This window comes from Argiope bruennichi, chromosome 2, assembly GCF_947563725.1.
Source record: "Argiope bruennichi chromosome 2, qqArgBrue1.1, whole genome shotgun sequence".
Classification (NCBI taxonomy): domain Eukaryota; kingdom Metazoa; phylum Arthropoda; class Arachnida; order Araneae; family Araneidae; genus Argiope; species Argiope bruennichi.
Window position 1 is genome coordinate 75,484,401 of NC_079152.1, and position 17,818 is coordinate 75,502,218.

The window sequence follows — 17,818 nt, forward strand, 5'->3', positions numbered from 1 at the left end:
GAAAATCATCAGTAAGTTGTAGGAAGAGTGGTTAAATGTAGAAGCAAAAATTTGGTATTCACAAGCATCAGCTCTCGGAGATCAAAAATTAACTCTGAACAATGGGGGGGAGTTTTTTTTTTAATTAATTTTTAAAATGCACAATGTACAAGTAAGAAAACTGAGCAATTTGTTAGAAAACTAACTTGTAGTAAGTAACTTTTTTAAAATGAAAGAAAACTTGTATCTCTAAAAGTATTTTTGTTTAAAAACTTAAAATACTAATTTCATAACTAACAGATATTTAATATATTATGTGCCAAAAATATATTTGATAATCCTAAATTTTTTTTGAATTGTAAAAAAAAAAAAATCTTTAAATCAAACATTACTATGCATTAGCAATTGCTTTATACTTTAAAGCGAGTCTGCTTTATTTTAAACGAAAAATAAAACTTCTCAATAAGATATAACATTTTATTAACAACAAGCCCAGTAATGCTGTGAACAAACAGTATTCTTTTGTGACAATGAAACACAGAGCACAAAAGTATTTTGATAATTTTAAGGCACTTATGATGCTATAGTTTAGGTAAGCCTTAAATTTATCAAAGTTCTTAGCCGTCACGTAAAATAGGGAAAGTTTCAACATGATTACACACTTCTAATATTAAATGATTAAAACATTATAACAAAACATAATCATATTGTGCGCTAATAACAGCATTATTGCACTCTGCTGTATGTCATAAAAATAAGATAATGTAACATATAAAGACATATTTGGATGGATGAACAATGTCAATCATTAATAAACTTTCTTCCTTCTTATATACAATAAAGAATTTTAGTCATGGAAAAAGAATACAATAAGATAACATAAAAACACATTTAAAATAAAAACTCACAAATTCACACACACATACATGTATATATTCACATAATTATATTTTTCTCTTGTATGTATCAAAATTACAAAATAAAAATTTCTTTTTAATGCCTTAATATTTTTTTCCCCTTCCAATAAATATAACCATATAGAATGCAGTTTATATTACTGCTCTATCATAAAATTTCATATTTATGTATAATTTTAAAAATGCATACACTGTTTTTTTTAATTAATTTTTTTAAAAGTCTTTAAAACTTTGAAATGAGTACTCCACAATGCATTAATGAAATAACTGATAGTGATTTAAAACTATCTGAAATTTCAAAAGAAAAGCTTTATAACAAATGAAAATCAATCCAATGTTTAATATTGGCATGAATACAATTCTCCCAGAACAATATCACTAGATGAGAGACATAAGTATTCATTTTTATCAGTTTTTCTAACTTTTCTTGATGTATGATATGATTAGCCAAAAATCTAAAAAACAATTTAAATAAAATGTGCTAAATTTTTTTTAAATAATAAGATTTAACACAGTAGGAAACTAGGTAGATTAATAAGAGCAGTATCAGCTATTTTCAAAAATGCGTGTGGTTACAGGAAATGCTCGGTATGTCAAAAAAATAATGGTATTTAGATACAACCATGCCCATTTAGACATAATTGAGGATAACTTCTTTCTAATAAGTTCTTGGATTATAAATTTCTTGTTATATGTGAAGTGCCTTTTTTTCAGGACAATACTGAAAAGGAAAGGGAGAATGAAAAAAAAATTATTCAACATTTGTAAAATATAACTACTCTACTTTGATAATTACACTTAGTGTACATAATTTTATAAAGCAATAAGTATATAAAGTTTGTTAATTAGATATACTTCTATTCATTCTACAATTATAATATATTTTTAAAGAAAACTTAACAATCTTCCAGCTTTAAAACATTTATATTTACATACATATAAGTAAACAGAGTATTTAAAGTTTCAGTAGTATATATATTTCTATAAAAAAAATAAATTATAAATTTTTATTTCAAATTCAGAATGTATTCTATAAATGAACCACTCAGAAAGTTTAATAGATAAATAATTTTTTATGGCAGAATATGAAAAGAATTAAATTTTTAATAAAGTATTTCTACTTATACTTACATCAATGATGTAATAATAAAGCAGCATGGCAAAACTTTAAACTTCAGTTGAACTTATATGGTGAAATCAGAATAGATAGAAAAAAGCAAATTGTAAGCAAAATAAATGATTAAAGATGCACACACGCACTTGTAGTGGTTCATACAGTAGGAAGCCTTAACTCCAAATGCTTTTAAAGATATTTGACAGTTTCTGACTGTTGTCAGCTATAAATTGAGGGGATCTGTTACATATAAAAATTTTTTTTTTTGCCTTAAAAACAATAAAACAATAATATTAGATCATATTCTTTTATTTAAAAAAGATAAAATCAATTTGTTTACAATATGCTATACATAATTAAATTTTTCTGTGGATACACTGCACAGGAAAAGAAAATCTTACCAGCAATTTGTACACAAGGAATAAGGTCCAAGACCCACAACTTGAAATATTTCATTCACTGTGTGTCAGGACTGTTTGCAGAAAGTTAAACGATTTGAGGCCAAGGACCCTAGCGATTTAAAATGTCTACGAGTCCTACTACCATTTTGAGAATTTCTATGAGGTAGAACATCTTGTCTTCGCATAGCTAAAAAAATATATATATAATGAAATAAAATTGCGTTTTTTAAAGCAAAATAATGTTAACAGTATTTAAATTTTCATTATATTCAAAATATTCTTCATAAACAATTACAGGCTACAAATAAAAAAAAAGCAGAACTTCATATGTAATGAATTGTGCCAAGCGTAAACAAAGAGAAATAAAATAAATTATTAATTGAACCTAAAATGAACAAATGTATACATAAAAGGCCAAGATATAAAAACTATTGTAGTATAATTATATAAAAGAAAAAGCATTGATTTCAAGAATGGTAAAATTTGATTCAATAAATATTGAAATCAGCTGTAATGTATCACATCTGCAATTAAATCTGGTAAATTCAAAAATTATAACAATCAAAATCAGAGTTGTTTTCCCTATACATATTTATAATATAAGAAGAAATGTGTGAACACCACCCACGTGCTAATAATAATGGAATAACAGTACTCCATAGTTTTAATGAATGGAAAAAGTAAGGTTCTTCAATAAATAAGGATTTATTTAAGATACAATTTTTAAATCAGTAAAATTTTTGGATAGCTGTTCAAATATTTTTATCGTATTTTTCACAAATATAAAATACTCTGCTAAATAGAACCCCCCCCCCCAATTTTAGTAACTCCACTAGCAATCACTTGTAGTTATTATTCCAATATCATTCTTTTTTTCAGCCTTAGAGTTTTAGGATCATTCTCAGTTCAATGAAAAATAAGTGAATGTTTTTACCTTTTTGACTATGCTTCTTTTGAGAAAGTTTTTCATATAAGAAAGGCACATTGGTTCAGATGTCTGAATTTTTTAAAGATATGGCTGAAGAATATTAGCAATATAAGAGAAGCTAATTTTAGTCAGAATTCTGACAATTTATCTTGACAAGTATTTATAATATTAACACTCGTGGTAGAAGCAGAAAAAGTTTTTTTTTCTTCTTTTTATTGAAATCTATGTCCTCCTTTATGCTGTCAAAAACTTTAAGAGCACTTTTGACTGATACTTTCTACCCAGTGAAAAGAATAAAATTTCAAAGAAAATTCAGAAGCTATGTTTAAAGCGGATCTATCATTATTTAGTGGGTTATTTATTCTATACATTATTTTTAGAATAACATCTACTTTCCATTCAGTAGATTTATATTAATACTGAAATGATCAAAGGATTATGTGTTGCCCACAACTACCCAAATCTACTTTTGTATGGAAGTTTTTCTTTGAGATTTTTTTAAAATTTAAAATTTACATTTGGTCCATTTATATTAATTTTTAAAAGTAACTGCATGTAAAAAACTTGATATAACTATTTTAAAATTCTCAAACAATGCCTGAAGAGTGGTATGACTTAAAAATATTGAATTCCAATATCCTGTGGAAACAGTTGATTCACATCAATATTTACAATAAGATCGATTTGGTATTTTTATGAAATGCAGTTCAAAATTTCATCAAAGCATATCACAAATTTTTTATTGTCTAAAGATTTCTGATGAGATCTAAACTATCTATAACAAATAAAGTACGATATTTTTGTATGGCTTAAAGTACATTTCTTAGCTAGTTCACTAACAGTGAGCATATGTGAAAGTATTTCCAATATATCATTGGATGCATAAATGGAAGAATGTGACGCAACAAGATTTAATGCTCATAAAAGTTCAGCTTTAAATATCGTTTTTGAACTAAAAAGTTCAAAATACGGTTTATTTTCAGGCATCAAATTTGACATTTATAAAATTTTTTTGTATGAAAAAGTCAATTTAAAATCAATCAAACTTGAAACATATAATGAATTTTTTTTTTTTTTGTACAAGGTAAAAAGTGTTCATCAAAAATCTTAAGCTTGAATTATTGTCTCTTAGGGAAAAGCAATATATAACACAATTAAAATAGTTATCAAAAGTTATGTGAAAGTTAATTTTTTCAAATATTTACCAAATCCAGAATAATTAAACTAAGACAGATAGGAAACTTTTTTCACAGCATGTATCACATAAATCAATCATTATCATTTATTTACTTTTCCTAAATAAATAATATGGAAATTTCAGTTAATGAAATAATTTCGGGATTTCTACTCCATAGTATGACAACAATATTAAACTTGGTCAAACAATACAAATGGAAAAAACTATATTAAAAATAAGTCCTGTTATCTATAAAAAATATATTTTATGACTAAAAATATTTTTCCCCTTCATTATCTGATTTTTGAACAATCTGATACAAAAGCTGTATTTATTTAAGAGTTTGATTTCAATAATAAGTTTATTGTGCCTGAAGATTACCTTGAAGATCATGTTCTGTAATAAACTCTTGAGAATCACTATCTTCATCATCCCCAATGGAATAATGTAAATCTTGGAGATAAGGTAAAACAGTCATGCTACAGTATTCATCTTCATTAGAACAAGGTAACACATAAGAATATTCAGTTTCTGGATATTTCTTTTTGACCCAACTGAAAGCAGAAAATTTATAATCAAACTAAAAATTGAAACAGAATAGATAGGAAAATTTTATTTATATAGGAAAATGTAAATATAATTAATTATTCCTACAATTTTGATTTGAAAGGAATATATATATATATATATATATATATATATATATATATATATATATATATATATATATATATATATATATATATATATATATATATATATATATATATATATATATATATATATATTAATCTATGATACATCCTCAAAAAACAAATTTCTGATCACAAGAGAGCAATACAAATGCAAATTATCAAGATTCTTTAAGATCTAAAATTTCAATATAAGTAAGCAAACAAATTTAAAAAAAAACTTATTTATATTGACATTTGGAGTTAAGAAGCAATTTTATAATTCATAAACCAGACTGTAGAACATTTTTGAGGACAAAATAAGGGATATGAGTGACAATAGTAAGGAAAATTTGCTCTAAACTGACAAACAGTTTAACCTCAATAATGAAAGTCAGAAGAATATTTTCAAACAATTTTTCTTCCAAATTATAACTTATATGAGAAATGTAAACACTGATGGATTTACAACTAGGTGGATAGGGTTCCTAGGCTGAGAGGGGGCCACAGCAGATCAACAAAATAACTTTTTTCTAATTATCAAATAAATGGTTGTAAAAAATATATAAATTTTATGAATTATAAAATACTGCAATAATATTAACACTTTATCAAATATAATTGGTCCTATTCTTATTGTATTATTACATTTACTTTGTTATTAAAATATTTATAAATACTGGAATTCTGCTTAAGATTGTGCACAAATACAGATGCCTGGCAATCTGGAGTTATAATAAATACATTTTCAAAATAATAATAATAAAAATAAAGCCTAAAATAAAGTATTAATATGTTAAAAATGCATTGTATTGTAAAATTAAATCGGCTGGTTTATTAAAAAAAGGGTCTCAGAATATTCTTCGATTTGGGCTGCAGGTTTTATACTAAGCCTGCCAAGTTTTTAAATAAAAAACTGCATATATTTCTTAACTTGTCTGGCTACTGATTTTCTGCAAATACTTGGTGGAAGGAGGGGGGGGGGGGAGCTTTGCCTTTGAAGTATGAATAAAGCTTCAAAGCAAGCTCTCAGATGAACAAAACTGAAATAATTATTAAAATAATTCATTTTTTTATTTCCCTTCTAGACACTTGCAAATTAATATAAAAAATTAATGCTTCACTTACTCATGTTCTCTTATGAGCTTTAATGTAAACCTTTCTGTGGGGTCTTTTCGAAGCATACCTTCAAAATAAAAACATATGAATAAATATTTGCTACATAAAAATGTTCCATAATTAATCTGCAGTTAAATAATTAATATATATTAAATAATTACACAAACATATACAAACGATTTAATAAGTTAAATTTAGCCATTAATTTACCCTTAATTCATGTCAAAGTATGCAACACAATTTATTTGTCCCAGTTTCGATAATGTAGTAATGGAGATTTAACTATAAACAAAGATCAAACTATATAAATGCAAAAAGCTCACAAGACTGACTTGCAAAAAGTCTGCAAGTCAGTTAATACAAAATCAGCTATTTTAGCTAAAAAAATATTAATGCATACAAAGCTTATTATACATATTATATTTTCTATCAAAATGAAGTCTTCCTTTAAGCACTATAAAAGAGAATTACTTCTCATGCAAACAAAATAGCAAATTAGCAGTAAAGTTTGTTAATAATAAAAATAATAAAAGAGATTCTGAAGTGGAATTACATAATTTAGTACAACATGGCATAGAAATTATTTAATAAGAACTGGCAATAAAATATTAATTTTTTTAAAAATATATGAAATGCATTTTTTTCTGGGAAGGAAAACAGATACTGAGTTCTTTAAATAATATAATTTATTCTTTCATGATTATTAAGAAAAAATGCTCCATTTAAAATTTAAAAAATTCTTTTTAGAGATGATGTAGCCCAAATACAAAGGCAAAAAAGCAGGGAGAGGAGGGGAAGGCTATGGGAACGTATTCAAAATTTATAAAGCTACAAAAGGAAGTTTTTAAAATTGAAACAGCGTTTATTTTAGGCGAATGTAGAATCTGAAGCACCGAGAGAGGAAAAAAACTGCACATCTCAAAAATTAAAGCAAAGAAGAAAAAAAATCAAGAAAGTAGAAAATGTTTTTTTTTTTTTTTTTTTTTTGTAATATGGATAAATGAATATTACTACATATATATGAAATATAAAATGCAAACCACAATATTTCTTCCTTGTAGATGGGAAGAAATTTCTATTTTAGCAGCAGTCTTGAAGATACTGTTAAACCTCATTAAGATGAATTAAAGTGACCATCAAGATTTGTTTATTTTCATTTTAATATGGAAGAAATGGAAAAATTGAGAAAATGGGGGAGGGGATAGAACATACAATGCAGCATCACAAATTTTTTAATGAAAATTTATTTCAATTTTAAAACATTCATTATAGATGCTTGCTTCATATTTTTTATGACATTTTATATAATTCAACAGCAGATCATCAAAAAAATTCAAGTATGTAGATGGATTTTCATTCCCTGTTAAAAAATAATGAACAGTATCTAAAACAATTGTTGCTTTCAACAAAGTTTATATTCTTATATCATTGCTTTCATAATCATCTTCTGAATCACTTTCTTCTTCCTTATCACTTCAGTTATTCCTTATTGAATCAGTAAAAACATTTTCTGATGTGTAGGTATTATCATCAATATCCACATAATCATCAGCTATTACATTTTAGGGAACTGTTTCTCTTGTTTGAGTTTCTTCAAATTCCAGGACTAATTCATTCATTTCACCTAAATAACTTCAACACCAGTAGTTTTTCAAGTTATGAAATCAGAAAATTTGAATCAGTTTTTAATCTTTGGAGTTATTGCTTTCTTACGTTCCTTAAAATTGTTAGATGAAGGTATTGCCCTTTTAATCACCTCCTTCTAATAATGCTATTTAATGCAACAAATGATACCTTGATCACAAGAATACAGTTTAAATGTTGTGTTTGGAGATAATAAGATCAATTTAATCACCTTTAAATTTGGCACATCATTATGGGAATACAATTGTCTAGAATCATAGGAATTTTTCTGATTCAGTTTTTTTTAATCATTTTTTTCAACCATTCTATAAAAAAATTATTTCTATAATTTAGGCATTTTTGCTAGCATTGTATTGAAGTGGAAGAGTCTTTACATTTTTAGAACAGTTTTTTTTTTTTTTTTTTTTTTTTTTTAAATTTGCAAATTAACTTAACTGACCCACCCAAACTGCAGGCAACTAACACACTCAATATTTCTTCACTACATTTATGAATGGAACATTTTTGTCCATGAATTTGCAGGGTACAATCTGGAAGGGCCTTCCAAAAATGTTTGAGTTTTGTCAGCATTGTAAACGACTTGCATTTTAACAAAAATGGCCGTAAATTATTCTTTAAGAATGTGCCCACACTTTCCGGGTTAGATCAAAAAAGATTCAGTCATTCATATTGCTATCTAGTTGATGCTGATGAAAGCCTGCAAAATGAACATTTTTTTCCTTTAGACTGCTGCTATATTAATGAAAAATCTTCTGTTATCTTTTTTTGACTCAGTTAGTAATGTACAAGACAACATCAAATTTTAATATTTCATCGATCCTGTAACAAAAATTCATTCATCTTAGCCAGATATTTGCATTAACTGAATTCATTTTAAACAACTATTTTAGTATTTATTTTCAATTTTTTTCATCAGGGCTTATAAATTTAGTTTGTAGTAACAATAATTTGTCTTAAGCAAGTTAATGAGGTTTGACTTAACAGTTTTCATAGCAGATAACTAAAATACAAACACATAGAGAAACAATAAGAGACAGCACTTTCTAACTTTTTTTATATATTTGAAACAGAATGTTTGCAGAAAAGAGCTAATGTGGCACTTCTTTAAGATGTGTAGTTTTCATTCAATAAAGCATGTTATTGATAGGCAGTTCAGTTATATGGTAATTACACCTTGAGGTACATGAGAAAAAAAAAAAAAAAAAAAAAAAAAAAGCTTTCATGAGTGAATGTTTTTTTTTTTTAAATCTTTGAAAAAAGTGGTAATTTTTTTTAAAGCATAAATTAATAAATGAATTTTATGGAAAATATCAAATTTACAAACTGAATTTTTTTGTATAGATAAAATAACAAGTATTTTTTATAAAACAAAACAAAAATAATAAAACTATTATTGTATTGAATATGAATTGTTTTAAGCTGGATGATAATATTACTGAACGATAAAATAAACAAAAAATTCTTACATGTAAAAATATACATATATATTTATTCACAAGAATCGTATTTAAACAAAATGCATTATATAAAAATTGGATAAAATAAAATATTTAATAAGAAAACAATAAACTTTAATGGAAGAAAAATAATAAAATATATACAACATTAAAATATTTGTTCATATATGGAAATGCTGATTCCCATATTCAATCACTTTTCTGTTTCCATCAGAGCAAATTAAAATTTAACTCTTACAAAGCTTTTGTTTTATATACAAAAGATAAAATTTGTTTTATATGCCATGATAAAAACTGTAGATTGTGTGCAAAATGTTAAAAACTTTCTTAATGTGGTGCAGTTATTTAAAGAAAAGGAAAATCCGTTTATCTAAATGCCTTTTTAAAAATCCAATTTCAACCAAGTTTTTAGCATGGAAAATGACCTTAAAAAGTATTTTGGTAGTTTCAAAAAGGAATCTACTGATATAACATTTTCGCCAGGCAGATGTTAAAACATCACAATGGGAAAATAAAAGTTAGTGAATCTGAAGTTCAGGTGATTAGAAAATAATTATTTTTAGAATGTAAATAAATTCAAATTATTAAAAGTACATATTATAAATATCCTTCAGCTTTATAATCCTCATTTCAATTTAAGAAATCAATATTTTTAAAAAAATAATTAAATATTAGTTAAATTCCTATTTAAAGCAAAAAATACAATAAATCTGCCAAAATAAATAGTAAAAACATTGATCAGATGCACTATTATATCTTACTTTCTAATTATCAAAAGAAATTATTATAAAAAATAAATTTACATCATTTGGCATTTAAAATAAATAAGAAATACATAAAAGTATAAGAAGAATACCTAATAATAAATCTTGTAGAAGTGGATCTAAGTCATTAGGAACTTCAAACTCTCCTCTACCAATATTTTCAAATAACTTATAAATATTATCTCCTTCAAAAGGATATTTTCCAGTAGTAAAATTATACCTAAAATAAAAGAAAGTTTTATAAATCCAAAATGAGACAAAAATATTTAGATAAGAATTTAATTTTCCAGTTTTTACACAACAAATCAAATTTATTTAAATTTTAATTGTGATACAGAAGTAAATTTTAAACTTCATAAATCCTTGCACATAGAATGTAAACTATTAAAATACAGAAATCATTCTTCATATATATATATATGTTTTAAGAAAATATAAACATAAAAAAATACACCAGTAATTTGGTTTAATAAAAAAAAATCAAATATATAATCACCAAATCTTTGACTAAGTGATGAATAATTGTTAAATCCTTTTAAAAGTATGACAATTTTAATCAAAAGAGCTAATCAAACTAATAATGATAATTGTTAAATTCTTTGAAAAATATGATAATTTTAATCAAAAGATTTAAGCAAATTAATAATAATAAAATGGAGCTTACAATGTAACACCAGAAGACCAAACATCCACTTTAAAACCAGAGAAGCTTTCTAAACCTATAGCAATTTCAGGTGGTTGGAAAGCTGGAGAGCCTTGACTGGTATAACAAATATCATCTTTAGCAAATCGATCCAGTGCCTAGAATATTAAAAAAATTATGATTTAATAAAATACATTTAATAAGATAGAAATACTGTAAAGCCTTTATAATTTATTCAACATGCAATTAAATTTAAAGAGTCCAGAACTATGTTGCATACATTATTAAATTTAATGAATTAAACTTTTAAGTAATTGTCTTAATATTATAAGATACTAATCATAACATGAAAAAAAAATTCATTAAAACTTTCATAATTTAGTAGAAATACATTTTGCAATTTTCATTTCTGTTTCAAATTTAATTTTACTTTTTTAAATTTTTAATAATTTTTCATTGTTTATATTTTATAAAGCATAGTTTATTGAAAAGAACCATATAAATATATACAAACAGTATCATATCTACTACCTTAAAAAAATGCCTTACCTTAGTGTATAAGTAATTTTCATTACATGCAAGTTTATTTACAATTATTTAACAAGAATTAAAAGTTCCATATCCCCCCCCTATATTATAAAGATTTTATAATACTTTAGAATTTATTCAATTAAACATTGCAATCTTACAAGCTTATATAACTTATAACTCTTTCCATTTATTTCAATTTTATTAATGACAATCTTCAGTTTAATAAATGACACAAAATGTAAAAATATATAAATTAAGTATAACAGTAATAAATTATAAAAGTTGTTAAATTCAGTTCATATGGCATGCAATCCTTTTCTCAGCTTATAACAATAAAAAATCAAGACACAAAGTGTATATTCTTCAGATACTATTATCTAACAAATTGGTGAAGCTTCATTTAAAAAAATATACTCACTAATAGCTTAATTTATTCAATTAAAATGTAGCTTGGTGCAATGTTACTTTTATTCAGATTAAAAACAAATGCAGCAAGAAAATTTGATTATAAACATGCTTTTTCATTATCTGAATAATAAAATTACAAATACATAAAATAAATTTGTTAATATTTGTATATTTATAATAACAAATATATAAAATATAAAAAAGTGAAAAAATTATTATATTATATTATATATATATATATATATATATATATATATATATATATATATATATATATATATGAAAAAACAGTCATTTTTACCTCAGCAACTCCAAGATCTGATATTTTGAGTGTCTTGCAAGTAGTTAACAACAGATTTCCAGGTTTAATATCTTTATGTATAATTCCTTGACTATGTAAATATTCTAATCCATCCAACAACTGACAGAAGTACCTTTACAATAAAGAATATATTTTAATTAAATTGTGTTTCAAATATTAATGTACAGATAGTTTCTATATTTGATTGAAGCAAAATTATTTTAAAGTAAAACAAAATTGATATTCTATTAAAAATAATTTGATGACAATACTATTCAAAAATAAAATAATATAACCATATAAAATAAACAACCTGGCAACTTCCCTATATTAAGAAACAATTGACTTTCCTATACATATAAGAATAATTTATCATTAGAATATTTTTTAAAACATGCAGCATTTACATAATGGTAAAACATAATATAAATAAAGATGATCAAGTTTTAAGATTTTTTTTTCCCTTTTCCCACAACAGGCCAATCAAAGAGTTTCTCACAATTTTTAAAACATATTCAACACATCTTATGTACACTAAAAGCATAATATCTAAAATAGAATTAATGTCAATGTTTATTTTGAGAGCCTTTCAAGGTTTATGACTAACTTCCAGTTTGAAATAGCATACATAAAAGGACAAGAATACTATTTCTAGTAAACAAATTTCCAACATTAATTGCAAAAAAAAAAAAAAAAAAAAAAAAAAAAAAAAGATAAAAAAAAAAAATCTTAGAAACTCTGTATTAGCTGAGTAAATAGATAGTAGCAAACAATTTTGTTAAATAACCTGTACATCAGATTCAATCTAAAAAATCAATTTATTAAGACGGTTTTCCACCCATTATTCTAGAAGGAATGGTATCTAGTTCATCTCGCAAGAATAAATAAAACAAGAGTACCAAGCTTATGATTGTTTTTTTAGATGATATAAATATTTTTCTTTACAAAACCAGATCCACTTGAAACATATACTTATTAAAACTTATTGACAGATCAAATTTTATATAAATATTTCATTTTCACATTTTAGGGTGTTTTTTTTAAAAAATTATAAATATACTTAAGAATATTCCACATTCTTTAGAAAATAGCAAAAATAAATAAATACACTACTAAAACAAAAAATGCATGAACAGTAAAACAAGAAAGTGTCTGATGTCCTACAACACATTAAGTTTAAAAATTACTTTAACAGAAGCTAATAACATACCCATGAGCTTGACCAATAGGAAATTTCTTTTCTGGCAGATTTTCAAGCATCTGCTGTAGTACAGAAACACAATATTCCATAACCATATACATTTTCTGTTTTTCTTCATTATACAAAACATCCACTAATTTAATGACATTTCTATGGTTGAGTCTTTTTAAAAGTAAAATTTCCCTATATAAGAAAAACAAAATATTAATTTAAGACATGAATTATATCTTATTTGTATATGTATGCATATAAAACATATGTACAAATAGAATGTTTCTGTATAATATTAATTACATTATTTGCAAAATTTTTGCAATAAAATTTAGTTAACTAAATAAACAAAAGTAAAAGCATAAATATGAGAATATTATGAGGAAAAATAAAATCTCTTCATAAAAAATTTATGAAAATTGTGATCCTGAATAATAATAAAAAAATAATAATAATAATTTTAATACACATTTTTTTATCACACACAAAATTTTCTTAATCTACAAAACGAGTAGTAATTAAAATATTCACAAGAAAGCCATAATTTAATGGCTAATAATTTTGTAAAAATAAATAAATTTATCAAAAAAATGGTTTTAATTGGTTGGATATAATTTGATATTGCAAAGATAAATAGACTACAGCTAAATTAATTTGAGAAAATTAACTCAAACTCCTTTGAAATATTCAAAATATTCTAATACAAGCAAAGAGTAACAAAAAGAGTCTCAGATCAAGTAAAAGAAACATCTATATAATGGTATATATAGGTTTTATTTTTCATTAATAAATTTTTTTAAATTCTTTTTAACAATTTACCATGAAATAACTATCCCCAAATCATATAGTTTACTATGTATAACTTATATTGTAAAACTTTTTTAGTTAATCTAAAACATGTTGAAAATACAAGAAAGTATTTTAAATGGTAAAATAATTTTTATATTAGAAGATTCTATATACATTTTTTATTCAAAGTCTATTTTCTGCCAAATTTTTTATTTCTTTCAACTTACTTGATCATTGTTTCAATTTAATGCTAATTATAAGTAAAACTTTCAAAAAATAATTTTAAATCTATGCTTCAAAAAAGACCAGTTGAACAGATATTGAACCCATGATGATTAATAAATCTAGATTTAATTCTCTTCCAATATCAGATATTTCTAAAGGAACAATTCAGACATTTCATGATATGTAAATAATTCTACTATTTTAAATGATAGCATAAATAGCAAGAGCTTTAACACTGCAAAAAATAAAATTTGTAATTATTTATAACTGGAAGTGCATTAGATAGATATCATGTAGCTTAAAGAATTTTTTTGTCCCATTTTATTCTTTCTTCACTACATTATTTACACAAATTCAACAAGAACCCATAGAATTTTTGTTAAAAGAAAGTAAAACAAAGTAATGTAATATCATGGTAATATGGTTTTTACTTGAATTTAATTATTTACAACACAAAAACTTTCAATCTTCCAATACATTTTTCTTATCTGCACACAATAAAATTCAGCAAGAGGTAGATTCTAGCAATATTAATATCAAAGAATTAATTTGGTAACTTATACTAATTAGAATAATATAAACTGCCCATCATTGTATATTTCTGACAAAGGCTGAAATACATGGTAAAAACAAGAGAATCGGATTTGAAACTATTCAAGTCAGAAGTTTTTAACCATCAAAATCTCAAATGTAGAAGGGAAACTTTAACATATTTTAAGTATATGTAAATATTCTCTCATACTAATTTCTTTTATATGGATACATGAATGATACCTCTTAATAACACTACATACTTCGAATTTATTAATTTAAATTGCCGGCATATAATCTTAAACTATGTTTTCAATGTTAGTAACATCAAAACACAAACAAACAAAAAAAAAAAACTTTAAAATCATACTGAATAGAAGCAATAATTTCAATACAAATGTTGCTAAGATCATGCATTAATAAAAACTGTCAATGCAATCGAAAATACTCACATCTGTACATTTTGCTCCCCATTTGGAATTTTTCTTAGTTTTTTCTTTTTCAATATTTTAACAGCTCTTCTACACAAAGTTTCGGAGTCCAACATTTCTTTTACTTTTCCATAAGAGCCTTCACCTAAAATATCACCCATAACATATTTGCCGATGATTTTTGCTTTTTTTTTACGTGTTTGATAAATAATTTCTTTAGAATTAACACGATGAAAGACAAGTGGACCATCATCTTCAGGTTCTGTTAGCCAGTTATCAAGAGGCCGTGTATCATCACCCAATTGAAAAAACGATGTACCTCCAGCTGCCTCTTCTCTTTCCATCGGCATTAAAAAAATTAATAATATCAGTTTAAAGTATCACAGTTTAAGGCATTACAGACAGGTATATTAAACTTAAAATATTATAACAAACAAACAAATTCATTTTTGTGGCAGTTACTCCCGCCATATCCCAAATCTCATCTGACGAGAGACTTCTGCTTTCTGCTAACTTACAGTTTCATTCGATTGTACGAGTATCTGAAAAACATTGAACGGTATTTAGTTCTTAATTGGTTTCAGTATTAGTTCATAAATCTGTCAGTAGATGGCGAATCAAGAATTCAACATTCGTTATTGACAAACGAACACTAATGGATTACGCTGAATGCTTCAAAGCAGACAAAAGGAAATATCACTTAAAAGCCGGATAAAAATATGAAATAAAATTCCTAAAAAAATATAAATTCTAAGGTTAAATTTTATGAAAAATTTTTAGAAATCAAAACAGAATATTTAAAATTATAAAATAGTGGAATCTAATTTTTTCAGTATTTTATAAACAGCGAAAATACGTATATAATGTACATAAATCTTAAAAAAATGTAATATTTATAAATATATTTAGAATTTTTTTAGATTAAAGTCTATATTTTGTTATTAAAAATAATATTTAAAAAATTATTCTATATTTTTATCTATTTCTAATTGGCAACACCCGGTAGTTCCTCTTTTAGCAATGTGTAAAGAGGAAATGAAAAAAACAAACATTATTACTATGTTTAAAACCTCGTTATACACGCTATGAATGCCGATTTATTTTAAAGAGTTAAACAAAAAGTTTTTATTATGGTACGCAACATGTCGATATTTATTTGAGTAAGTGTCTCACGGCTTTTCTGCCGTATTATATGTTTTCGTAGTTATTAGCAGACGAAAGACAACACCCATCACAAAGTTACTATGTTTTCAAACCGTACAGTCAATCCTAGTCCAAATCGTACCAGCATAAAGGAAGCTAATGACCATTTACAGTTGCTTCATGAAAGAGTTATGGAACTGGAAGCTACTACAAAAGAGCAGTCGGAAACGTTAAAGAAAAAAGACGAGTTGTTGCAAACTACTATAAGGGACATTACTGATTTGAAAGATGCTGAAATTCATGATCTAGCAACCGTAATTGATCAGCTACGAGATAGAATAAAAAAACTGGAACATTTACTGCGTGAAAAGGATCAACAAATAGAACTTCTTAATCATAGATGCAGCATTGCTGAAGAAGTTGCATCTTACACACCAACTGTTGAAAAGCTTTTAAATGCTATGAAAAAAATGCCATATAAAGCTTCTAAACACAGTTCTTTAAAGCCTAGAAGTAGATCTACGCGATCTCATAGCCAAAAACTTGACAAGAAGCTTGCAAGTGATAACAATCATCCTCATGATGGATTAGCCAATTCTGTGGATGGACATGCTTCTATCCCAAACCAGTCTTTTGCTGACCTAAGAATAGGTAGAAGCTTCAATATTAATAGCAATTTTTCTCTTTCTGAAGATGATGAGCCAAGTGAAATGTTATGAATGATTTGAGGATATATTATAATTATTTCTAAGAATGTAGTGATTAATGCAGTGCTGAACAGCTAAAGATTGTAAAAATTGCCTTTTCATAATTTCTACGAAAAGTTGCTTATGCTTCAGAACTTTTTATCTGTCTCATCAAATTAGTGATTTCCAAAATTTGAAATAATTTGGATCTACTTTATTTTGAAATTGTTGCTTATTTATACTTCATGTTAATGTTTTAATCAAAGAGAAAATAATATTTATTAAAAATAATTATTTATACAAATCTGATAGACATTATTTAATGGTATTTTAAATTGCATCTATAATTTATTTATTTATATTATTTGAATGTTTTCTTTCCATGATAAATTTTTAATTCTAGTCAATTTATGGAAGATAACATTGATAATTTGTAATATGTTTTATTCAAGTGTGTAAATTTTTTTCATTGTTTTTTGATGACGGCTAATTTTTAGAAAACTGATTTTTTTTTTAAATTTCTTATTTTAGAATTGATTGATATTAATATTCCTAATAGTATAACATTCATAATCAATTGAGAACCTGTAGTATTTTTAAATGTACATGAAAGAAAGTTTTTCTGCTTGAATAAATCAGAAGTTGGCTACTTAGAATGAGTTTGCTGATACTCAGTCTTTTCTGACTCAGGATTAAAAGGCATTCTTAGTTATTGAAACCTAGAATAATCCATAACAGTTTTGTACAACTGATGAAGCAAATGAGTA

At 24.9% G+C, this 17,818-nt stretch overlaps 1 protein-coding gene across 2 annotated transcripts; it reads right to left on the reverse strand.

Moving 5' to 3' along the window:
• Positions 1–293: 293 nt before the first annotated feature.
• Positions 294–15,840, reverse strand: LOC129956055 (serine/threonine-protein kinase STK11-like). Of its 2 annotated transcripts, XR_008782686.1 has the most exons (9): positions 15,244–15,840; positions 13,265–13,438; positions 12,055–12,187; positions 10,836–10,972; positions 10,264–10,391; positions 6,316–6,373; positions 4,898–5,070; positions 2,412–2,598; positions 294–1,617 (listed from the first exon to the last, which is right to left on the reverse strand). XR_008782686.1 is itself a non-coding variant. In XM_056068271.1 (8 exons), exons 1-8 carry the CDS (start codon positions 15,570–15,572, stop codon positions 2,477–2,479), a joined length of 1,254 nt encoding a protein of 417 aa, XP_055924246.1. In that variant the 5' UTR covers positions 15,573–15,840; the 3' UTR covers positions 2,408–2,476. The 2 variants fall into 2 exon arrangements, 1 of the variants encoding a protein (XP_055924246.1); XM_056068271.1 differs by lacking the exon at positions 294–1,617 and having other exon boundaries at positions 2,408–2,598.
• Positions 15,841–17,818: the final 1,978 nt, after the last annotated feature.

Bases quoted from the DNA above. Each gene is read 5' to 3' on its own strand.
- LOC129956055 (XM_056068271.1), bottom strand. From the start codon at position 15,572: ATGCCGATGGAAAGAGAAGAGGCAGCTGGAGGTACATCGTTTTTTCAA. The intron at 12,188-13,264 runs GTATGTTATTAG...TTTATTGTAAAG, and splicing joins CCTATTGGTCAAGCTCATGG to GTACTTCTGTCAGTTGTTGG. The intron at 6,374-10,263 runs GTATTCTTCTTA...TTTATTTTGAAG, and splicing joins TCTACAAGATTTATTATTAG to GTATGCTTCGAAAAGACCCC.